Raw genomic sequence first — 25,295 nt, forward strand, 5'->3', positions numbered from 1 at the left:
ATGTCACAATATGACTAAAATTATTCCAGTAGAACCTATGCACCAGGACACATAGGAATGTAGGAAGCTGTGTTATACTAACTCGGCCATTGGTCCATCTAGTTAAGTATTGTCTGTATTCAGTGAGTGACTCCATGTTTTCAGATAGGAGCTTTTTCTCCAGCTCTGCTTGCAGATGTCAAGAGATGCTCTACCAATGAGCTATGGCCCTTCTCCTGGCACCCAACCCCCTCCCAATTGTTCACTTCTATTTAATGGTATCTGGCTGATAAGACTTGCTTTTTGCAGTATGAATGTGCTATGCATAATGTAATGAATCACAAGCTTTTAAATATAGTTATATAGTTGAGATACTCTAAACATAAGCAGTTTCTGTGTGTGTGTGTTTTGAGGAGAGCTGCCAGCACTTAGCCTGTGGTCCACAGAATTATTAAACGCAGTCTATAAAGAAGGCAATTCCACTGTCTCTGTTTTAAAAAAAGCTTTATTGCTCTAGATAAGTGACTATATTTGTTAATTTAACAAGCTCGGCTGTTTACTTGTGAAGAAAGCTGACCGGCCATGTTGCATGATAAACATTTTCCTCTGTATTTTTATTATTACACAGAATGTAGACATTTCAAGACCTCCCGAGGAAGCCCTTGTAACTGTCCCTGCTCACCAGTGAAGCCCGTGTCCTGATCAGCTATGAAACGTGTGGTGCTTCTTTTCATCATATTATATTAAAATTATTTCAATTGTTCCAATCACTTTGGAATCATCCACAGATAATATCAGTTTTTGTGTAGCTCGTGGCTTTTAGAAATCAAACAATCAAATCTTATTGTCCCCTACCCCCTGGATTGGAACTAATTGGCTGAGCCATCTGATTACTGGCTTCTCTGATATAACACTTGATCAATTGGTGATTGCTAATTTTAAACCTGATGTTTTATGTCCGTTAAGGCTTGATCAAACACTCAAACCCTGTTGGGAGATAATATGGGGCAGTTGTCTATTAATGAGTATTTTTATTTTCTCTTGAGTGATTGGATTGTTTTACATAGAGGAGCATAATTAATAGTCTTTCTACAGTTAGTTTCACAGCTAGTGAATAGTATCGGCAATGTAGATCGCCTGCTAATTCATAGAACCATAGAATTCTATGACTGTTTAATAGTAGCTTCTGGGAAATAGTGTTCTTGCCCCTGTCTTTGTGGAAGATGTATTTCTGTGATTTCAAAAAAAGGTCTGCAAAATTTATTATGGGATTAATTGATCATTTAAAGTTTAATTTGTACTTCTAATTACTTTGACAGCTAATTTTTAAAAGCTAATTTAAAAATATTGTTAGTTTTTAAAAACAACAACTGCAGGTGGTGTTAAGACTCTTTTAAACACCCATTAAAAAGAGGCCTTTCTCTTTTCGTTCACATGAGAAGGAATGCCTCTTCTAAGAAGTTGCCTGCTATAACTAAACTAAACATTTTATAAGAAAACAAGAAATATGCTTCTTGCTTCAGGACTCTTTTATTCTATTCAGATGCAATTTCTGGAAATGGCATGAATTTTAGTGAATAGATTCAATCAGTCAACTAAGGTGTTTTTAATAGGGTGGCAGCCCTAATTTATAATTTATATGAAGAGGACATAGTAATGTCTTAATTTGTTTTCTTTATAAAGTAGAATCATAGAAATATATTTCTTCTACAGTTTGGCAAACGGAGGCAAACTGTTATTTCTTACTCCCGTGTAATGTTACTAGACATTACTAATACCAGGGTAAACATGCATTTGAAACACTTCTGGATAGAACCACTGTCAATATGGAGTAAAGAAATGGCACTTGTGGAAAGGAATAATACACAACTACTCCTTTCCCTGTTGCTTCTCCATTCTAGGCTGTAGATGGTGCAAAGTTGGGCTGCTGAGGGGTGTGGCCTGGGGAGAGAGGGGATGTTGCTGAGGAGGAAGAGGAGAGTCCTGAGACCCAGACAGAGAAGCCCCCAGGCCTGAAGTTCCCAACCCCTGACATAAATTTACCTCCTCGGAGATTCGAAAGCAGCTTGCGGGGGGGGGGGGGTTCTGAGAAGAAACATTCTAGTGCACACAATGGCATTTGTGCCTCAAGATGATGCTGTAAAATTCCAAAAGGAAAAAGGTGGAGCTTCCCCATATGTCGAGATGGGCCAGTAAACTGCAGTACTTAAAAAATAAATACAGTGGTACCTCGGGTTAAGTACATAATTCGTTCCAGAGGTTCGTTCTTAACCTGAAACTGTTCTTAACCTGAAGCACCACTTCAGCTAATGGGGCCTCCCGCTGCTGCCGCACCGCCGGAGCACGATTTCTGTTCTCATCCTGAGGTAAAGTTCTTAACCTGAGGTACTATTTCTGGGTTAGCAGAGTCTGTAACCTGAAGCGTATGTAACCTGAAGTGTATGTAACCCGAGGTACCGCTGTAAATCGTTTCATACTTCCTGACAGCCAAATAATTCCCAGGGTGATTCACAAAACCAAACCAAAGCAGTGTAGCTGTTGCTAATACTCTAAATTCTAAGCATCTTGTAAACAAGTTTGGTAGATTAGAAAAAGTTTGTCACTTGAATCCTGCATTGCCACATATAAACAAAACTATTATAGGGGCCAGAGATGTTGCCAGGAACAGCCTCTCCCCCAACAGAGGCACTTGCTTTGTTCAACCGATTTTCACTAGACTAACTTCATGTTGGGGGTTGGGGCTGGAGAATCAGCTTCGGTCGTGCTTATGGTTACATTGCTTAGATCAGGAGTGGCCAACCCATCAGCTAAGAGGTTTGATGGCTTCTTATTTGAAACGTTTTTGGCAATTTCTCTCCTCTCCCCGCGTCAGCAGAACAAAGAAAACCAATGGCATCAGCATCACAGTGAATAAATAAAATGAATTTGTGTGAATTTTGAGTGGCGGAAGTGGGACTTTGAGGGAAAACAATCAGCTAAAAGTATATAAAAGAAAATACAAATAGAATGAATTGGGGAAGGAAAGAAATGGGTTGGCTATAAAAGGGATTAATTTCCTTCTTTGGCCTTAGCCCACTTTACCATTCTTCTCACAGTGTTGGGCATGGGTCAGTGCAGCCCTTGACCAGAAAACGTTAGCCCCCCTCCCCAGCTTAAATCCAGGAGTTTTAGTTTTGTAAGATCAATATCACAATTATGGTGATATCTCGTGGCAAAGTAAGGGAAAGGAGGACATATCCTTGTGAATCTCTAGGAGGTCTTGCATTTGAGAACTGAAAGAAAAGATCCTAGATACTGGATTTTTTGTTCTTCAGGACTGGTTAAGATTTCTGTCTCTATGTATATCTTGGATTCCATTAAGATGTTTAACTGATGTTAATCTCAAAGGCCAGATGCAAGACTGTAACACCCTACAGTGCTTTGATTAGGGATCTCATGTCTTTCCTGGATAACAGTCAAGGTCAGGCATAGGCAAACTCAGCTCTCCAGATGTTTTGGGACTACAATTCCCATCATCCCTGACCACTGGTCCTGTTAGCTAGGGATGATGGGAGTTGTAGTCCCAAAACAGCTGGAGGGCCGAGTTTACCTATGCCTGGCCAAGGTAATAAAGGGAGGAGAGGATCTGGTAGATGAGGCTATGTGGTATGAAACCCTAGCAGCTTAAATCAAGAGCCCTTTTGATAAGAATGCATGTTCTCATCTCACGTTTTGTGTTTGAAGAGTACAAATACTACTAATGTCTTCATTCTAAGAGATTGAGTTCATTCTTGTTAACTGAAACCTATTTAATTTCACTTAAGGGTAGAATAACAGCTCGTTTTTTTTGAAGTCTCTGAGAAGGAGAATAACAACTGTTATACTGCCAGCGGCTAGCAGGCCTTGCTGAAAACTGATACCTGTACAGGTGTCTTATGAAAGTCTTCTTCCTACTTCTTTGATCTCTGTTCTGCACCAGGAAGTCAGTTTGTAGAAGTCGATGTGTAGATGAATGGAAATTTTCTTAAAAGTTGCCATGAACCATGCAAACCTACACTGGAGCAGGTATAATCATTAGGGTGCCTTGGGTATGTGCCTTACACATTTGTGTTTTGTACTTCCATTGAAGAGTAGGATGACTCATTTCATCCTGCAAAGAGATGAGTTCACTGCTCCCAAATCTGTTACCTGGAAATCTTGCTTTTGGGGAGATGTACCACTTCTGATGGTGGAGAAAAGTTGGTTCAGGCTTTTAGAATAAAATGACGGTGTGCTTGATGGTAGGTAAAGATCATTGGGGCACTCATTAGAGCTCCTTGGGTACACATCTGTCTGGCTCATTGACAGGACAAAATGTTCATATTGTGCGGGAGAGTTGAGTATCGGATGCAGTCGGACAGGACAAACTTTGAAAACTCCAATAGGAGTTTGAAAATGTGTAAGGAATATTGGAAACTGCTGCATATTAGATCAGGCTCTTGGTCCATGTAAGCCCAGTATTACAGTAGCTCTCTAAGGTCACAGGCAGAGGTGCTTTGCATTGCCCACTAGCTGAGATCTCAGGGATTGAACTTGGGATCTTCTGCATACAATGCATGGGATCTACCTTGTCCAATAGCCCTGATCTGAACACAACTAGAAAACTATTTGTGCATTTCATTGCACTCTGTAGTGGTAAAACAAAGCCTATGTATAAATGGCTTTTTTTGGCCTGAGCAGAAACTATGTAGGGTGGTTTAACTTGACCTCAAGGATCAGGTAGCAACTTGTATCCAATGGCTGCTGCTAGAACGACTGTGGTCTAGGATAGACTGAGCTTCTAGGATAGAGATTTGCAATTGGCAGCCTTTGAGTCCCTGAGGGGTAATTTTTGGTTGTTCAGACATTCTACTTGTGTGTAAAAACAACTTGCAAGTGGGGAGAAGTGCACTAAACTTCACCCACTGTTTTCCTCAACACTTGAGTCACCAAGATGTTGCTGGGCTACAACTCCCATCATCCCTGACCACTGGTCCTGCTAGCTAAGGATGATGGGAGTTGTAGTCCAACATCTGGAAACCTAAGGTTGAGAAAGACTGATCTAACATGTACAACCTCTTGTGTCTGTGGAGGCTTCCTTAAGCAATTTCAAACCTATATCTTCCTGGGTCCATAATCACACTGGAAGCCTCCATGACTGTAGGAGGTTGTCTGCTTCAGATGTTTAACATCCCAACTTATGGAGGGTGATGGAGCCGGAGCTTAGCAATTTGCCTCTGCTTGCTTGTTGTTTTCACATGCCACTGGAATGCCTGAAGACTAGTATGTTGAGTGTTAAATGTGTCGTGACATATCTTATCTGTGATGAGAGGTGGTAGTATCACATAGCTTGTTGCCTAATACAGTTATTGGTTTAAAGGGAAGGAAAAGTATTGTGTATAGGCACTGTAGCTGGGTTCAAACTTGTGACTCTTAAGGATCTCTCCCTCCTGGACTTGTGCATTGACTGCGATAATGAAAACATTTCATTTGGGTTGTTCAATCAGCTAGCAGCATGTGCTTATGTTGGTAGTTCCCAGTGAACACTGGAAAAAACCAGACTTCTACCTAGGGCTACATAAGGGGCCCAGAGGCCTAAGACCAAGCATTCAAAGTGCAACTGAACCTATATTGGGATCTCTTTGAGTTTCTGATAAGCTGGTGTTCAGAACAATGGAACTGAAGACTGATGCATATTGAGAAATGTATTCTGGAATGATGGAAATTGTTACAACACATGAATATATAGAGGAATCAGCTAAGACAAAATATTGTGATTTAATCCAACCCAACTCTATGCATATTTTCTGGGAAGCGAGGCTTCACTGATGTTGGTGGGTCTTATGCTAAAGTAAATGTGCATAGGATTACAGCCTTAATTTCACTATATTTCCATGAACTAGCAAAGGAAAGCCCATAGGTAGTGAGAAGTGTTCAGGAATTGGCCAAAGGGCAAGCATTGTGTTTGAGTTAAGTATATAAAGCTTGCTGTCTTGTTCTCTTTTCAGAATGTATGCGTTAGCCGCTCTCGAGAAGAAGCTTTGAGGACTGTACCTAATCATTTGTAGCACCTTTGACCTCCCCTTGCCAGCACCGTCCCAAACTGCTGAAGCAGTGCTAAGGAAACCACTCAGGGAGCTGAGAATGAAGGCAGCCTTCAAGGAAGCCAAGCAACACAGAAATGCATCCACTCCTCCTCTTCTTGAAGACGGTGTTTCAGCTGCCTGGGTCTGGCACAAGGCAAAGTTGGCATTAAAGGTTGAAATGGACCAAGTATTTGTGGAACAGAGAATGAAACTGCTTTTAAATTAATATATGTTGTCTTTATCCTGTTGTTCTTCGACTGTGGGTGTTAAAAGTATGAAATGCTGGTGTCTCTCTTAATGCTGTATCTTAGCTTTCTTCTGCAATACTTTCCTAAGCCTTTCTTGCTGTGATTTCCTGTTTTATTCCTATATTATATATAAAATCTTTACCGGACATAGAACGGGTGTTTCTTCAACTGAGGATTCTTCCAACTATTTATTTTAGTATACTACAAAAGGGACCACCAGTCTCCTTGTATTATATTAATCCAGTTAATATATCAATTTTAGCAACAAGCAGTGTTGTCCACTTCAAGTCATTGCTTTGCAGTTAAACATTTGATTTTCTTTCTTTTTTTTTGGTAGCTGCACTAATTTCTAGGTAATTTTACTAAAGGCTCCACTTGATGCTTCACAGCATTTAATGGAAAGCCAGAATAGGTAATATTTTCCCAGATGCATTCCATCTATCTTGTTGAAATGTTCCAGAACTCCTGGGTTATTATTATTATTTGAATAGTGTGTGAATAGTTTCCTTTCCACATCATGCGTACGGCAAACCTATTTTGTCTGTTTATTGAAAACCGCATATTTTACTTAACTGTTTTTACCTGGTCCCCCCCTTTTTTACACCCCCTCAAACTCCAAACCCCAAGCAGAGAAGCCTATGAAAAGGGAGGGTTTTTAATTGACACTCATGTAAATATTGCTCCAAATGGAGCAGATAGTAATACAATAAAACAATGTGCATGGTGGTTACCAGAGGTGAATGGCAATAACAGTGCAGGGAAAGTGTAAGACAAATTACTAGAGAGACCAAATTATTATGAAGTGCTCCTGAGTTATTGGCATTAATGCACGCTTGTTCTTACCCATCTTCTTGAACCAAAGTCACAGATGAAGTATTAGCTGTTTTGGGTTTTTATTTTTCTTACGTATTGGTGATATTTAAGTTAAAATGCATTGGGTGGGAAAGATGAAAGCGATCCTTTATTGCATATCTTCTACTTTATTGATGAGAACAGGATTTGCACATTCATAAATGGAAACAATCTTCCGTCCCCCCCAAAAAACGAGGACTCAGGATTCTTTCTTTCCGTGAACCTTAAGCAGCCACATCTTTGCCTCAGTGCATTCCTTGAGTGGAGCTCAAGAGCATAGTGAAGAACGGGGCCCTCTAGGATTTTCAAGTATTTATATGCAAAGAGGGATACTATGCTGTAAGTGAACTTGTGAAATTGGATCAGTCCTGCTTTAGGGTCACAACCCAACAGGGATAAGCTCCAGATATATCCTGTTGCAATGAATGGGAGGCGTGTGAAAGAAATTCCTGTTAGTGATAAAACTTCATGCATGTTAGGCCAGTTGTGTTTGTTGTACTAAGCCAACGTGTAGTGTAAATAATCTTTCCATGTGATACAAATCAGCAAGCAGCAGATTAGGTGCCTGTTTGTTCTTGAACCGAAGAAAGCTTTGTCCCGTGTGATTTGAATGCTTTTTTGCCTTGCTGTCTGTGCTGGTACCTCATCGAACCTTGCCATGCTGTTAATGTTAAGAGTTCTCTGCAATGGACTATGTAAGCTTTGCCTAGTGGGGACTCGTTTATGTGGCTGGGTGCTATAATGTAACATACTGCCGTGTTCTTCATTTCTTTAATAAGGTAGCTTAGCAATATATTCAGCGTTCTGGAGATAAGCCATAAAGCCAACCTTATTTCAGAAACATAAAAAGGACTATGTTAAACTATCAAACACTTCAAAAGCGCTTTAGCTGTACTCCATCCTTTAAGATAATATGCCTTGACATCATAATGTATTTATTCAGGTAGATCACTACTTACTGGAGTAGATGAAAAGGGAGCGTTCTGCTGTTGGCCCACAGTACAGTGTCAGCTGGAGAAGGGGATTTTGGGTAATGGCTTAAATCACAGATGAATCGTGTCAACAGCCTAGCCCTAACTTCTCTAGATGTGAGCCACAAGTAATTATTCTTATTATTGGCTACTTAGTGGGCTTGAGTGAAAAGTTGAGGATTCACGAGCAGAAAATTGTGCAGGTATAACTTTGGATTTTAAGTGGTAAATGTGGTTCTTATAAGAAAATACTCTCCTTTGAGTTAGCTAAGCCTGCAAGCTAGCCTTCATTGGCAGGTGTAGCATTTTCTTCTAACCTTTTCTTAACCAGAAGTATTTGCTTTCTCTCCCCCGCCCCACCTTCATATTTCTCAATGTGCTGTAAAACTGTGGCTAAATATTTTATGTATAGTAGATATTTTTATAGGCTACATCTAAATATACTGTGATAACAGTAGTTTCTATTTACAAGATTGTATAACTGAAAAAATTGTTGTGTGTAAGAATAAATTATAAATGTATGTTGATACTTGAAAATGAAAATACTAGGAAGCTCTGGATTCTAATTTAACTTAAGATGTGATCCCAATTCCACAATTTGGAAATGAGCCCCTTTGAAATGAGTTTGCTTGCTTCAAAGTAAATGAGTTTAAAAATGATAGGTTAGATGGTTGGTGTGCCACCAGCTTCATCTGGGTTTCTAGTGATCAACTAATCCAGAAGACCTTTTGTATTTGTTGATCCACAGGACTGCTTCATTCTCTACTTTTGAAAGTGTGAATGAAGAGCGTTTCTAAAAATATGGATCTGACAGGTACATTTATCAGAGAGTTGCCATTACTAGCCATTTCCTTTTAAGTGTACACTTGAATGAAAGCCGGTGGCTTTGCTTATGTGAAATGCCTCTCAGTAGGTACTAGAAATGGAAAAGGTTATGAAAATTATTTCCTTTTGTCATAACATGTATCGTAGACCCAAATGATTTTGAATGAGATAATTAGGGTGTGACTGTTAACTCACCTAGTTCTAAGGATATATTTGGCCTTCAATTTAATCTTACATGAGATTTATTCCAAGCTAATAAACATTGTTTTAAATTGTGAGGGATGCTAATTGACTTTTCTCTCGCCTGGATTTTTTTTTTTTTGACACTTCAGGTATGTGCAAACATGTCCAGCTCAAGTGCAATGATGTTCAAACTGAAATCTGTCAAATTGGGTCAAGCATATATTTCAAATGCTATTGATGAATACTGAGTCATTTCCAGGTTTTTATATTCTATAACAACAGGCCAGGAACTGTGAGGTTTGCTGGAGTTAGTGCTAGATGAACTGTCACTAGATGAACTGTCAATGTTTGGTTTTAAGCAGCACTGCTGTATTTACATATGTTTTTTTAAAGTGTTGCTGGCACTTTGAGACTAGCAGAAACAGGGGACTGCTTCTTTTAAACACCTACTACTCCTTCAACCATAATTTATTTACCCCCTGCCATTACTCTTAAAACGACTCTTCTTTTAGGCTGCCATTGCCAGTGTTTAAATAGCACTGTCGTTGTTCCAGGTTGTTTCCTGAAAATGCTGGATTAATTTAGATAAAAGAGAATCAGAACCTTATCTTTCTACAATTTTCAGCTATCTTTCTACATTTTTTTACATCAAAGAGTGCAATTTATTTAATGTAGTGATGCAAGTGTAGCACTGTATCCTGACATGTCCATTTTATAGGGCATAGAACCCACATGGCTCGTAGCCGCTGGGAGAAAAGGAAAGCATTAGGACAATCACTAACTCTGTTGTCTTCATGACTGCTGTATGATAATTCTATGAACACGCATCCCTCTCTTTTCTTAATTCATTGTACCAGTCTTTGGCCAGAATACATTGTCTTAATGTATGCCTTTTAAAAAATGCCTGTGACTAGGGTAGAGCCCGCTAATAATTAGAGCCGACAGCAGCAGTACAGTCCCCTCTATGTAGCAAATCTTCTATAACTCTCATCACTTTTCCAGCTGCTATCACCCTTTCCTCGGCCATCCCTTCTTTTCCATCTTTTCCGTCTTCCTCTGTGCTTTTAAACTGAATTGTTGAGAGATTTCACTCCCTAGAGAATAACTACTTAACAGATTTTAACCAGCTGGTTCCACAAAGTCATGGTTCATAAGATGCTGAGATGATAGATTCCTTTCATTTTTGTTTAGGATGGAGATAATTGCGGTTAGGGAGTAATCTGTTAATTGTGCCTCACAAGTTGGAGGCTTTAAATGCTTAAAGCAGACTGAACTCCACCATGCTCAGTATTTAGACCTCTCCTATTTTATCTTAGTCTGAGTCTTTGTTGTTGACAAAATCTAAAAACATGGAAAATGGTGTGATGGATCCTTTTTTCACCCTATTCCAAAATTATTTTTGAAGGGTTGTTTTGTTCTTAACAAAACAACAGATAGAAAATGACCCTTCCTGCTAGTCAGTACTTTTCCTCCTAGGACCAATGGGATGATTCTGGGATCAATTCTGCCCGGCTCTCTATCTTGTGTAGTCCGCATTAACCGCAGACTTGTGGCTAGGAAGGATCTGTCTAGAAGTGTTCTAGTTTCCCTGAAAGTTACCAGGCATCTAACACTACAAATTCTTGAATGTTTGTTTGTGTGCCTGATGTTGATGATGTGTAATGGGTGAGGACACTGAGTTGGCAAGTACAAGCCATGCGTTGGTAACATGGCACAAATTCATTTTAAGAATTCTAAGTAATATAATTTAATGTAATTAAGGTATGTCAGTAGCTGAATTAACACTATGTGCCCAAGACCCAGCAAAGGGTGGCCCTCATGTTCCCACTTCCCATTCTCCTGTGTGGCTAGATTTCAGTTTCAAATAATGTTGATGTGTCAAACAAACCAATTCCAAACCATGGGTTATGAAGTTGTCTTGTTTAACTAGGTAGTTTTGTAGACATCATCAGCTGCTGTCTTGTAATTCATAGTATTGTTGTATTTCTTTTCTCAGCTGATCAAGGAATTTTTACTTTCCTTTACCATCCTATGATGTTTGGAAATACGCTGACAAAGTAGTGCAGGAATAGGGAAAGTTAGGCCTGGGTGGGAGGCAAAACTATCCCTGGACTTTCTAGTCCAAACCTCCTCCTGGCCCTTCTTTCACATCCTGTGTTTTTGTCTGATTAGACCGTGTTATTGTAGCCTAATGCCTCTTGCTTGCCTGCATGAAGAATAGAAAGTGTGTGTGTGTGTGTGTGTGTGTGTGTGTGTGTGTGTCTGTGTGTAGAAACTAGCCTGATTTACAAAAGTTAAATTGAGTTGCCTCTCTGCCCCTTCTAAACACTCGCATGCACCCCCAAGAAGCGTGGCCATTGAGCTGAAAAGGATTCCTGATTCCTGATGGCTATATAAATAAAGAAATAGTAGCTCCAGGAAGTGGCCTAATATGTCCAGAGGTACATTCTGAATTTATGGAGGATTTAGAAATTGCTGTTACGAAGGAAGTTGCCTGAGGAGAATTCAGTTTATATCAGGCCAGTCTTGAGCCCAGAGTCATTTTTAAACTTCCTAATTTCATGAAATATCTGGATAATACACCCAGAGTCCTAGCTGGCAAATCTTGTGTAGACTACCATGACAGACCTATATTTAATTTAGTATTACCTCAGTGTTAAAAAAGTAGTTTACAAATGCATAGTGGTATTTGTAGCTGTGGAAACTTGTACTTTTGCCTATAAAAACAAACTCCTAGGAAGCATTGTACTGCCTGACTCTTTAGCCAAAGTGTCTGCTGTTGATGCCTAGAGAATAAATATTTTTAGTAACCTATGAAACCTGGCACATGGGAAAGATACGTCTTGCAGCAAGCTGGACTTAACAAATCATGTGACTTTCAACAAGAGTAAGGCTAGATTTGTAGCTATCAAAACAGAGAGTTTCCACAGTAGGGATATTTCAAGTTGCAAGTGGTGTGTTTCTGCCTTGAAACATAACCCAACTTTCAAGAAGCAAAAATATTAAAGTGAAAGTTTATGTGTATCTTAAAAAGAATCATGAATGTTTAAAAATGCTGTCATGTGTTCCTGAGAGAGCATCCCAGGGGACCATAGCCATTCTAATGGATACCAGAGCTCTAATGTTGGTGCCTCCGAAGCCTAGGGCTGAACCAATGGCAGAACACTGTTGGCATTAGAGATAGAAAGGGAGTGTTGCTCTGGCAACACCCTGGGAATTAATTCCAAGGGACATCCATTTTAGGCCTCAGGGGAAGCCATTGCAGGGAAGGCAATATTTATGGTAGTGGAGTGGGGGAAGTAGGAATACTTGGTAGCTAGGGCCCCTGCAGGTTACCAAGAATATCCTCAAAGTCAGTGGTGGCTTGTGCTTAAAAGAGCCTGCTTTGTGGGTTAGTGTCCAGGTCATTCGATTTCAGAGGGTAAAATAGGAAGGGCAGCGTTTCAGATAATAGATGTATTTTTATTTAGCCTTCTAAGTTTTTCAGAAATCCATAATCAATACATCGGTTGGACAGCATTCCTTCCCTGTTACCCCACATCCCACCCACCCCACAGTTTCAACATGCTGTACATGTTGTAGGGTGTTTCTGCTTAGCCTAAAAATCTGTTATCTGGATCAAGATACAAGGTAGCAATGATTAGTTATCACATACTGTGTATTTAAATGCTCCTACAGGAACTAGCCTTCATCTTCTCAAGCTTGACTAGACCTATATTGGCTGGCAACAAGACCAAAGTTAGACCACACAGGTCTTTAACGGCAGGTTCTTTGAAATGAGACCTGCCCACCACCCTTCATTAAAGGTGTGTTGCCCGGTCTCATGCATGTCCAACTGCATTCTACCTCACTGTGTGCCCAATACAGATTGATATCTGGAAAAATAAATGACAAGATGGCACGTCCTCCCCCACTTACACAACTAAGTTGAGAGTTCTATTTGTCTTCCAACACTGAGGACAGGACAGCATCCTCAAAGGGGGCGGGGGACTAAATGGCACACATACACACAGCTTTGTTCTCTAGCACCTCACTTCCTCACTCACTGGGTTGCAGATAGGGGGCCTGTGGTAGCTGTAGTCTAATAAGGAAAGGCCCACATGTTTTTAAATTAAAAAATGACTACTTTCACTGTCTTTTAGATGGGGCTTCATCCATGAACAGCAAAGCAAGAACAACTTAAAAGGCTGTAAACTTGCTGGATTGAGGGCCTGAGAAGCACCATAATCAATTGATGCCACTTTTTTAAAATTAAAAATAGCAATATTTGAAGCTCAGAATCAACTCAAATTATTTAGTTTGGTGGACGTTAAAAACTGCCTAGCCATTTCACTTTATTTGAAGGGTAGTACCCTTCGATAACCTCTTTCACCTCTTGAGCAAAATATACAGCATATACATAATTTCCCCCCCAAACGGATAACTACATTCAAGTAACCACGTACACAATTTACATTTTCCCTACTGCAGAGGAAGTCATTTACATATGATTCACAAGGATACTTAAACTCAACCATGCACAATGAAGCTACCGCCAGTTGCCAAAGAATGAGCACAATTAGTCGCTACTGAGTGTTGTTCGGAATGAAAGGAAAGAGACGACGGTATCCTTTGATCACATTTCACATGGAGTTCTCGAAAACTTCCATTACAGCAGTACAGCAGTACCTGAAAGTTCCTCTGTGCTGACAAACTATTTCTCTAAAATGCGTTCAAATTTAGGGTTGGTAAAAGAGAACCCAGCAAATGCAGATTGATCCATAGAGTCTATTAAGTTTTTGTCACTGTATGATAGCCGTGGTTTCTCACTCAAAAACTCTCTGTCAAAATTGCTGTAGTCACTTGCTGATTTCTGTACAGAAGAGAAGCAAAGGACCGAAAGAAAGAAGAAAATTAGTCCAGGTGACTTCAATCCATTTTGCCCTTGCTCAGTAGGAGTCCCATTTCATTTTAACAAGCTCAGACAAACAACTGCAGCATGAGTTCGGTTGGCTGCACTGCTTCAGCAAGTAACAAGTAGGAATTTATCACACATCAGGTGGAGATTGTTTTATCAAACAATTGTTTTATCTAGTAATACTTGAATCCAGAAAGTCCTGCATATCTGCCATCTAGCCATAATATGCTACCAGTAAGAAATAAGATCAACCACATATTGAGGGCAGAGCACAAATTAGCATACAGAAGGTTCCAGCTTCAATTCCAGATACCTTCCAGACCCAAATCCTTCCCTTTACCTTAAAAAAAACACCCTACACTGATTTACTTAAAACTGAAAAGAAATCACTTTTAAAAATATAACAGTGAACAGCATTACCCATAGGGAAAGGGCCACTGCTCGGAGCAACAAGTAAATATTGTTTATTGTTATATTTTTAAATATTGTGTTATCTGTTTGGTTATGTGGTATAATTGTGGAAAACTTAATATATATTTTTTTGAAAAAACAACAACAGATAAAAGCATCACAGTTTTACACTTGGCTAGATTCAAAAGGATACCTACCACTTTGGGTTTGAAGGGCGGTTCCACTTCCCTCTTCTCAAGTGCTGTCCAATTAATCACTTTGAAGAAAGAATGATCTCTGATGTTTCCAGTTATTCCCAGTCGTCTTGTTGGATCCCTTTCAAACAACTACAAAATATAATGCGCATCCAGCTTCAGTTACTTGGCCTGCAGATCACATTTCTGATAGAAACTATGACTTTAGCTGCTGTTCAGAAAAATAAGACGCTGGACTCAATGGAATTGATCTAGGGCAGCCATTGTGGCCAGTTCTAGTCACTATTGCTGGCAGCTGCAAAAGCTGCTTTGGATGGGGAGAAGGGGTGGTATGTATGCCATATGACTGCCCAGTTGTTGTGTATACAACATAATCTGCAACAAGGGGGCATATTATCACTAGGCTGCATGTGACAATGCAACCCTCCAGTCCTGTAGCTGGTTATATAATTACTGATTATTTCACAAAATTCTTTGCCTGGAATGCAGGGCACTTAAGTTCTATTACTAGCTTAAGATATTCTCCAGGCCCCTTTCCATTTTCCCAAACAGAAAAACAACTTAGCCTTAGCAAGTGTATACCTTCTCTAGTATATCCTTAGATTCCTTGGTAATCCAGCGAGGGTAGTGAGGTGTGTCCACACGGATTGACTCAAATAACTCATCCTCATCATCACCATGGAAAGGAGATTGTCCAATAAGCATCTCATACAGCAAGACTCCAAACGACCACCAGTCCACAGAAAACGTGTATTTTAGACCTTGCAGGATCTGTTGTCGATACAAGAAAACAACAATGTAAAATGCAATGGGAAGCTTTCCTAACTCCTCAAGAGTTGTACAAATCAGGATTTCGGCTTTTCACAATTTAAAGCAATTTTTTCTCTCAGTCCTTTTATCACATTCTCAGTCCTTTTATCAGCATGAATCACCTTTGATTCATTGGCTGCATTGGGACTCAACGTTAAAACTATTTGCTTTTGAGTTTACAAAAGTTAGCAATGTCTAACTAGGCTTTATCTAGAGCAGGGGTGGGAAATCTGTGAACTTCCAGATGTTGGATTCCATCTCCCATCAGCCAGTCTGGTCAATGGTCAGGGATAATAGGAATTCAGTAATATCAGGAGGATCAAAGATTAACAACCCCTTCCTTAGGAAATAACATGAAACTCTATTTATTAATTATATATTCAGTAAGCCCACAACTTACATGTGGGTTATGTTCCATGCACCTAAATCGAAAATCATGTATAGTCAAAACATTCTGGGTGCAATGGCGGATGAGATAGCCAGTCTTTTCCCTCAGATGCCAGCCCCCTTTTAAAAAAATTATAATAATAATATTTGCCAAGTGTGTAAAGTTGAATGCACACAAGTTAATTGTGGACTTAATGAATTCTAAATGGCTATTTCAAGAGCTGGTATGTTACACATGTATGTTCCTTACTTCAGGCGCTATGTAGTCTGGAGTACCGCAGAAAGTTGTTGCCTTGTTCTCACCAAACACATTCTCTTTGCACATCCCAAAATCAGCAATTTTGATGTGACCTTCTTTATCAAGCATCACATTGTCTAGTTTGAGGTCTCTGTGTAAGAAAAATAAAACTAATCAGCACAACCATTCAAATTGGACAAAAGCACCCCAATGACTTAGCAACTGCATCCACTTAAAGGTATTTGCTTTCAACCTCATAGGATACTTTCAGCATTAATAAATAGTTAATGGCATGTCTGCCAGAGTGGAGAAGATACTGAAGATGGCAGATAAGTAAACAATAATTTCCCCAATTTTTAAAAATGAAAACTAAGGCAGAAGAACGGTTCCAATGCTAACTCCATGTCAAAAGCATGAATTAAAATAAATCCATGGGGAAATGAAATTGAGGCTTTTGAGGTGAAGGCGCTATGTAGAATCCTTAATGGGGCACAATGAATTTTTGCACTGGCAACAAAGGCCTTCACCTCTAAAAGATTCAACAAGTTGTTTTAGTCACATATTTTCTGTTTGCCTCTGTTGCATAAACCATTAGTTTTAATTTACACAGAGCCATTATCAAGCCACATTAACAATAGTTCATTGCATTGCAATTAATTATAGCTTTAACCGGAGGGGTAAATGCTGCAAAAGAGTCAACAAGCAAAGCTCCAGCTATAGTCTGGGTTCTATCCTACAGACATGTGTTCATCATTAGCACTCTGGTCTTAGACAGCAGCCATAAGAACCAGTTGCCAATAAACTTAAAGCACACTTCCAAAAAACTTACTGCCAAGAAGCCAGTAGCAGAGAATTAAGGATGCATGCAATCAACAAAAACTTTCAAAAGTTTCGAATACCGTATCTTAATGAAGCTTGATAACTCTATGCTGAAATATGTACAGGAGGGTGGAAGAAACGGTATTTCCCTACCCACTTTGGACAACTTTTCCTTTTTAGAATGGCTGCAACATCCAGTCAATTCATTGCTGAGATTAATTAAAAGCTTTCTGATTAGTTAAAAAGCTGCTCTCATTAATTGAGCAACGCCTTATTTTTATATTAATATGTACTTATTTTTAATAAAAGTGCCAGGCATTATCCTTGAAAATACATTCTCAAATAGGATAGAGCAGCTTTTCTAAAATGTTGCCTGGTGCAACACACACACACACACACACACACACACACACACACAGGCATGTACATATGCATAACACATCTAAAAACAATGTGCTTCCCCCCTTTAAACTGTTTTATTCATGTGCAAGTTTATATCCAGCAATTAACTCTGCAACAGCCCCAATCTCTAAACGTTTGCATTTAGCATTGTACTAAAGCGAAAGGCTGCCAATAGCTGTTACTGGCCAGTAATGATATCATGAAAGCCCGTGTTTCATATGACATCAATAAATTCTTTCCTTGTTGGCAGCTGAATTCCCAAGAGCAGCAACCATTGCCAAGGCACAGTCAACTGCCATTTCTCATCATGAAAAATTTAGACAAAGCTTCTGTAGAAGCACACAATACAGCTCTATTTAAGTTCAAGTTAGCAGCCCTCCCACTCACAGGACTGATACTTGTAGATTTTAAAAAAACTTCCTTCATATTATTTGCATAACTACTTCATTCTGTAAAACAGGACATTAACAAATAGCTAACTTGCAGTTTCAGAAAATGTTGCTAAATATAAAATGCTGCAGAGTAGCTTTCAAACCGACTCTTAGATGAAAGCTAATAGGAGACTGAGTGCGGCTTATGAAACTGTAGCCCGCTTAGTACAGTCTTCAGATCTGGTGAACATGGCAGAGATTTCAAAATGAGGCATCACTTGAAGATGTCAGCCAAGCCTGAGACTTGTTGGCATCAGTCTGTCTACAAGTAACGTTATCATATGAATTGTGTCGTCAAAGAACATTTCTGCATTTTATAGATAGGGAAAAGACACCGGTAACATAGACAGATGTGAATTCTCTTTGCCTCTCATGAACAGCCACCCACTGAGGATTCTGTCTCCCCTTTCCAGGATTGTATCCTGGATTAATTACTATCAATCTCCTTTGGCACTAGAAGGAAGACAGAATATCTCAGTCTGGTGTCTAAGTGCTTGGCAATCAAGAATGTGAAACAAAGGGTCTTTTGTCTAACGTAAATAACATTTCTTTATTCTTGTTGCCAAGGAGAAAAACACAAGAAAACAATTCTATATTGGCCTCAAGTGCTTGCTGAATTGCTTCTTTTCAACACATTTGGAATAAAATCAGATTTTTAATAGGGAACAGTTCCTTGTAAAACACTCTGCTTGTCGGTTAATGACAGAATCCTCCAATTCAGGACGTAACTGTTGCAATGTTTTACAAGGCTTACCGAGGTCAATCAGCACTCACCTATAAATAATGCCTTTGCTATGAAGAAATTGTAGGCCACACAGTATTTCAGCTCCATAAAACCTGAAACACAGTAAAAACACTTTAAATGGAGGGATTAATGGAGGGGCCTACTGATGATGTAGTACTTCATTTTCTTTTGGTTACTTTTTCAGAAACCTCTCACTTTCCCCTTAGCCACTAAATGCTGGAGAGTTTGTCGAACATCCTAGGATACAGCTTAAGTTGGAAAAGGTTATTTCTAAGTCAACTCCTTCCACAAGTATACTTCTTGGAAATCTAATTGTTCCCTTTAATACCTTGGCAAAACTGAGCAAGGCAACGGTGCTGTGAAGCTAAGCGCTTGTGGAGGTGCAACGATCTGTGATATGAGTAGAACACTTGCTGTTACGTTGCATAGGTGCAGAAGCTAAAAGCACATCCCATCTTAAACAGAAGGGCAGTTTTAGAATCGGGCACACAAACCTTGCCACAACATTATGTTATCAACACTTACGTAGCTCTGAAAAGATCAAAGCGGCCTTTGTCCTGTATATGGAACATTAGGTCTCCGCCATTAAGGAATTCCATAACGAAAAACAGATGGTCCTGTTTACAAACAGGAAAGAACACAACATTAGCTGACTGCTGTCACTATATACACAGTATGAACATGTTGTTCTTCAAGTGAGTCGAGTCATATATTGGTGGCAGCCTCTGGATGGAAATATTAACAAGCAGCGTCAGACGTTTATTGATGTAGAAAACGTGTATGACACCCTTCCAATACGTGTGCATTGCTTGTGAAGGCTGACAACAATTAAGCACAAGACCATTCCACAAAAGCCGTAAAAACAGCAGCAGATGACAACACTTTAAAAATGAGGTTATGCTGTGTAAAGATCATCTGCCTGGCATGACAAGTACTAATTGGAACAAGGAAATTTTAATCAGTCAGTGAAAAACAGTTAAGAGAGGGGCCCAGAAAGCAATAACATGAGAGCATTGGTGGATTTCACCAATGACCCACCTATCCAAGCATTCTCCCCTCACAGTGGCCAACAAGATGCCTATGGGAAGCCTGGAAGCAAGGATCTCACAGGGTAGGTTATTCCACAGTCTGGATGCAGGCACTGAGAAGGTCCTTTCTCTCATGTGGACTACTTGTGCCTCAGTCACAAAACAAGATAGAGAGAAGAGTCTCTCCAATAGATTTGGGGGTTTGGTATAGGAAGACATGGCCCTTGGGTATCCCAGACCCAAACCATTTAGACAGGAAGGGAAGACCGCTTCTCCTCTACCAGATTCCAGAGCCTTTCGTGAATCTATCTTTCATTTCTTTATTTAATGAAAAAGTTGCACCAGGCTCATTTCTTCAGGAAAAGTTTTATTTTCATGTCATGGCTATTTCAGGGTCCCTTCCAACTCAAACATGCATTTGGGAACCTTCTTTATAATTTCTAACCATATATTTGTGTGGTGCCGATACTACTGTTGCGACCCACCTTAGGTTAGGCTGCAACCTAGGAATGGGCCCCAACATATGAGCTGAAGTCCAATGGTGTCCATTATTTGTTTAATGGACAAATAATGCAGAGCCTGCAAATGGATACTTAAGGAGCATGCAAGAAGACACACAGATGTAATGATATGCTCTTTAAGCAAACATACTCTCTTCAAATAAGTCACCCACATATTTCACATTGCCCGTCACAGCAACAGCAAATTAAGGATTGCAGTGTACCTTTGTCTGAAAAGTGCAGTATAAATGAGTCAGAAATGGATTTTCCCATGCCAGTGCTAAGACCCGCTTTTCTACCATGGTGCATTCCACATCATCATCAATTAGCACCACATCCTTTTTCAAAGCCTTTACTGCAAAAAATTCATTCTTCCCTTTCAGTTCAGCAAGTAGTACCTGTAAAACAAAAGATTACTTTGGGATGTGAATTATGCTTTAGAAGCTCACCAGATGATCATGTCCTGGATTTGCCCCTCTGTTCAACAGTAGAATTAGACCTGATCAGAGTGCTATACCCTGTGCTCAGGCAAATAAACGTGTCATTTTGCAGCCTATAGTCATATGTGTTCATAAAAAGCAGAAAACAGTCTCATGGCATCCTGAGCTAAGAACTGAGTGTGACTGAAGCCTTCATGGGTTAGAGCAGACATCAGGTACAGCAGGTGCTGCCTAGAGTTGGCCAAGAGGCCATAAAAGTTTCCCCTTGTACCTGGGATCTCCTTCCCAGAGTCAAGCCAAGCAGCGAAAAGGCAGAGCACTAGGAAATGTTTCATTTCACAGCAAATATCAATTAAAAGCCACAATAAAGCCACAACTGGAGGTGGGGATGTGAGGGGAGTGGAACAACACCTTTCCTCACAGCCACCAAAGGTCCCAGGCACCTGTTGCCTTGAGTCTTAGCCCCCTGGTCCCACTTTGCTGGTGGCCTGAAGAATCACATGGATCACTTTCTCTCCCACACAACATATAAGGCATTCTAGCAACATGCAACCAGCAGTTTGGCAGTCGTTTATACATGTAAAGAAAATCATGCCCTACCAGTTACCTACCTTTCCAAAGCTTCCTTTCCCAAGAACTTTGTGGAATACAAAACTGTCTATGTTGAATTTCCTCCTACCAGATGGTCGTGACAGTGAACGTCCCTCCCAAAGCTTATCATACTCACTATTATCTGTAAAAAGCAAAATGCAAATTTTTCTATTAAGACCAGGAAGCTTCTCTCTCTTCTCCCTAAATGGCATGCTATTCTATGACTCTATGAAGTGTTGTTGTATCACACTGACCATTCCATAAATCTGCTCCTGTCACTAAAGTGAAGGACAGAGGGAATGTATGCTGTCATGTGCATGTATGCATGGAATTATAAGTTCAAATTCCATGCAGGCATGAATTCAAAACAAATTCAAAACATCAGAGCTGCCTTATACACACACAGTTCTTGACTGGGTTCTTAACTAGAGGCTTTAATAACTGAAGTTTAGGGACGCTGTTATATTTCTGCCTACAGTGCTTACAGGGGCATGGAAGGGGGAAGATTTTATTTAGATAATTGTTATGCCACCCTTAAGGCATAAAATAAAAGTATACAAACAATAAAAAATTAAAGAAAGGATCTGGCAGAAAAGCTAAAGCCATTAATAACAACAAACCATGTTACACTACATGCTGAAATGCATCTACAAATAAAACAAATACTTTTGCCTGGTGCCAAAAAATGACATCCGCTTGTGCCAGTTCACTTTTCCTAGCCTGCTCATGAGGCTCGGGTGAGGCAGTTGTCTCAGGTGAGAAGCTGGTGGTCCTTTCGGTACTAAGCCAAAGGTGATTTCATAGGCAAGGAGATTCTGAAAAACTCTCCGCCACCAACAAAAGTTATAGTCAGATTGAATTATAGTTGAATTAAGTTGAGAGCTCTCCACAATCTTTGTCTATGAATTTAGGCTCTCAGCTACAAGGTAGGATGCTGTAGTTACATGTGAAGGAGAAGTGTTTGTGCATAAGTCATTACTTGTTGTCCATGTCTTTGCATAATTACTTTAAGAACAAACCATCAAACCAAGTGACAAAATATTGTTTGTACTATATGGGTATTGACAAGTTTTAAATTAATGTGTTAACTGTTAGAATTATGCATACGCAATAAAGAAAAAATGTTTTTCACCTGTTGTATCGCCACTCAAGGATTTAGGTTTTTTATCAAAATCTTGGTAAATTCCAACACTTTCTACTGACCCAGAATCAGATTTTCTGGAAGATTTCTAAAAAGAAACAATGACTATTCAGAATTACTTTATACTTAAATTAAGAAATGATTGCTTTTCACTAAAATATCCAGGCTAAATATTAGTACATTGTTTAGCATGATGTAAGGCATTTTCTTATGTAATATGAGCAGTATGTGTAGAAGAAGAAGAATGGAGGATTTTAATTTTCCACTGGGTTTGTTGTCTTATTTTACCAGAATAGATTGCACATGACCATTTTCTGCAAACCATTTCTGCAAACTGTGGGGACACAAATACAGAGAATGGGCACCTGATGATGTGAAACATGCATGTGCCACAAGTGTGTACATGAATTCTTACACCGAGAGTCTTTTTGTGTATGCAAATTACATGCAAAGTGGCAAACTTGTGTATTCTGCGCATGATGCTTGTAGACGCAGTTGTCACATTAGGAATTCATGGTTACCAAGCTGCTAAATCTGACAGTTTGTGAAACAGTGTCTCTTGTCACCAAAAGCTTCTCCCACATCTCCATCTTCAACTATGAAAACTGGAAATGGACTGCAGATTCTTATTTTAAACATTCGAACATTTGACTTGAGTGTCAATAAATTTGCATTTCTAGAGACAGAGGCTGTGTTCAGTTGTTACGTTTCCAGTTTTCCAAATCGGTTTGGAGGATTGTGAATCAGCTCTGTGCCTGCGTGATTTCCCTACTTTGCAACCCTAGTCTGGAATATTTGCTTACACCACTGGTTGGTTTGGATTAAATGGCAGACTGTGCCTTGATTAAACCAGAAACTGTTCTACTAAGTTTGAGGCAAGAGGAACAGGAGATAATGTGTACACTGGTGGAGGAAGGGGGCAGGGGGAGCATACCACCCCTGGCAGCACGATCCCAGTGTGGTGCCATTGCAGCTGCCCCCGCCTGCACTGGGGGCTACGCCCCCCGCAGGCGGCACGCCACGCGCCCGGGACGCACACCAGCCATGCCCCACCTGCTCTCTGCCCCACCCCCGGTGCCGGAGCATGAAGCTCCACCACTGAATGTGTAGCACAGGGTTTGTCCCTGATCCACCAGATGTCCGAATGCAGCCACAGAGTGACCACAGATGCACATTTACACAAGTGCCAATTTGCAAAGGGGCGTTTGTAAGGACTTTAGCTGTTCATCTCACATAGATGTCATATAGAGGAGGGAGAAAGGTTGTTTTCTGCTGCTCCAGAGAAGCAGACACAGAGCAATGGATCCAAACTACAAGAAAGAAGATTCCACCTAAACATTAGGAAGAACTTCCTGACAGTAAGAGCTGTTTGACAGTGAAATTTGCTGCCAAGGAGTGTGGTGGAGTCTCCTACTTTGGAGGTCTTTAAGCAGAGGCTTGACAACCATATGTCAGGAGTCCTCTGATGGTGTTTCCTGCTTGGCAGGGGGTTGGACTCGATGGCCCTTGTGGTCTCTTCCAACTCTATGATTCTCTGATTCTATGATCCTCTTGCTAAATATTGAGGAAAATCTTACCACAATTCTGCACTTCATCTGAAATCCAAGTAAGCGAGGGGGTGGTAATATCCCCATCACTTAACAAGGTAAACTGGATGTCAATGTTATACATATGATACGGAATTTATCACTTGAAAATTATCATTTGTATTGACTATTAGATCATAAAATATGATATGATGAAAAGGACTAAGCAGCATACCTGACTAACTTGAGTTAAAGCTTCTGCCAATAATTTCTGATTGATTCCACAGAGATTTGCCACTTTCTTCTGACATTTGTGGTGCACATTCATTCCACATTCTGAAGAAATACAGTTATGAACAGCATCAGCATAATGCAATTTATAAGCACAATTGTTGAATCTACCATTTTTACAGTGATCAGTTTGCTCACTGGGTCTTTTAACCGAACTGAGATCTGTATTTGCCTTTCCCCCATTTTTACTCTCAGAATTAAAAAGAAGCAAACATTACTACATGCATGAAAAAACAACAACAAGAAAAGCATTTGGTTTGGAGATCATCTATTTCTTTTCACTTGTGAACACAGTTGAAGGTTGTTAAGTTGTGTTGTTTTTTTAAAAAAAAACCTTTAGAAAACACAAACCATGCGCATACTTTTCTGTTTAACTCTTACATACAGTACAAGCATATACAGTGGTACCTCCGGTTGCGAACGGGATCCGTTCCAGAGGTCCGGCCAGATCCTGAGGTTTTCGCAACCGGAGGAGAAGCGGTAAACCGCTTCCGCGCATGCGCGCGCAGTGAAACACTTCTGCGTTTGCTGCTTTCGCAACCTGAAGTTTACGTTAGCCAAGGGTAATGTAAGCCAAGGTGCTACTGTAATCACGGAACTGATCCCTTCCCTCTTCAAAATTCCCCCTAGCACAGCTATTTTGCCCAAGGCTTGTAATGGCCAAAAGAAACAGACTGTACCTTCACATTTTAACCCTTGCTTGACAAGTCCCCAGAGAAGACTACCGCAATGATCACAGAAGGTTGGACTCATGTAGTTGTAAACTTTGAACCTGTGAGGCATATCGATGTGGAAGCGCTCCTTCTGAAACTGAAGACACGTTTATGTTGGGGGGGGGGGAGTAAAACAAGTATTTGGAGATTTCTCTCACACAAGATTTTCAAGGAGAGGGAATGAGAAATCCATTATTTATCCGATCACGTAGCCAGAAGGTTGACACAAACAACAAGTTGAACGAAATAAAAAAACAAAACCATTTATAGAATTTAACATATTAGAGACCCTGCCCACAAGAATTCTAAATAAAAATGTATTCTAAAATGTCCAAGAAAAAGTCTCCATGGACAGTGTTGTGTGTATACTGTGCTTCTTTGTGCCTGAAATGGCAAATCTGAAGCACAGTATCCTGCCCACTCATTCACACACATTGCGTTTCTTTAGAGCAGATATATCTGCAGCCACAAAATCTAGGAAAACATCAATACATGTGGGAAATGACAGGTGAGCCAATGAATAGAGGAGTTTTTGAGCAAGTCAAGAAGAATGCCTTTATTCTGACAAATTATGCAAAAGAAGGAAGCAT

The 25,295-nt window shown here is 40.0% G+C and overlaps 2 protein-coding genes across 6 annotated transcripts in view; one reads left to right on the top strand and one right to left on the bottom strand.

Annotated features, from left to right (window-relative positions):
* PFKFB4 (6-phosphofructo-2-kinase/fructose-2,6-biphosphatase 4) overlaps positions 1-9,236 on the top strand; it is a 70,118-nt gene extending 60,882 nt beyond the window's left edge. For 2 of the 3 annotated variants that reach the window (XM_081185161.1, XM_081185159.1), the window contains exons 14-15: positions 608-694; positions 5,985-9,236. In XM_081185161.1, the coding sequence (XP_081041287.1) occupies positions 608-667 (60 nt within the window). In that variant the 3' untranslated portion in view covers positions 668-694; positions 5,985-9,236. The remainder of the gene's footprint in view (positions 1-607; positions 695-5,984) is intronic. The other variant, XM_081185160.1, reaches the window with a different exon arrangement.
* Positions 9,237-13,020: 3,784 nt separating this feature from the next.
* The window catches only part of PRKCD (protein kinase C delta), a 54,029-nt gene continuing 41,754 nt past the window's right edge, over positions 13,021-25,295 (bottom strand). For all 3 annotated transcript variants that reach the window (XM_081185152.1, XM_081185150.1, XM_081185151.1), the window contains exons 8-18: positions 24,673-24,802; positions 23,937-24,037; positions 22,167-22,263; positions 21,055-21,176; positions 20,228-20,401; positions 19,001-19,092; positions 18,505-18,567; positions 16,091-16,229; positions 15,226-15,414; positions 14,647-14,775; positions 13,021-13,993 (exon numbers count right to left, since the gene is read on the bottom strand). In XM_081185152.1, the coding sequence (XP_081041278.1) occupies positions 13,835-13,993; positions 14,647-14,775; positions 15,226-15,414; positions 16,091-16,229; positions 18,505-18,567; positions 19,001-19,092; positions 20,228-20,401; positions 21,055-21,176; positions 22,167-22,263; positions 23,937-24,037; positions 24,673-24,802 (1,395 nt within the window). In that variant the 3' untranslated portion in view covers positions 13,021-13,834. The remainder of the gene's footprint in view (positions 13,994-14,646; positions 14,776-15,225; positions 15,415-16,090; positions 16,230-18,504; positions 18,568-19,000; positions 19,093-20,227; positions 20,402-21,054; positions 21,177-22,166; positions 22,264-23,936; positions 24,038-24,672; positions 24,803-25,295) is intronic.

The sequence above is a fragment of the Podarcis bocagei genome (assembly GCF_964188305.1).
Source record: "Podarcis bocagei genome assembly, chromosome: 2".
In the NCBI taxonomy this organism is placed as follows: Eukaryota; Metazoa; Chordata; class Lepidosauria; order Squamata; family Lacertidae; genus Podarcis; species Podarcis bocagei.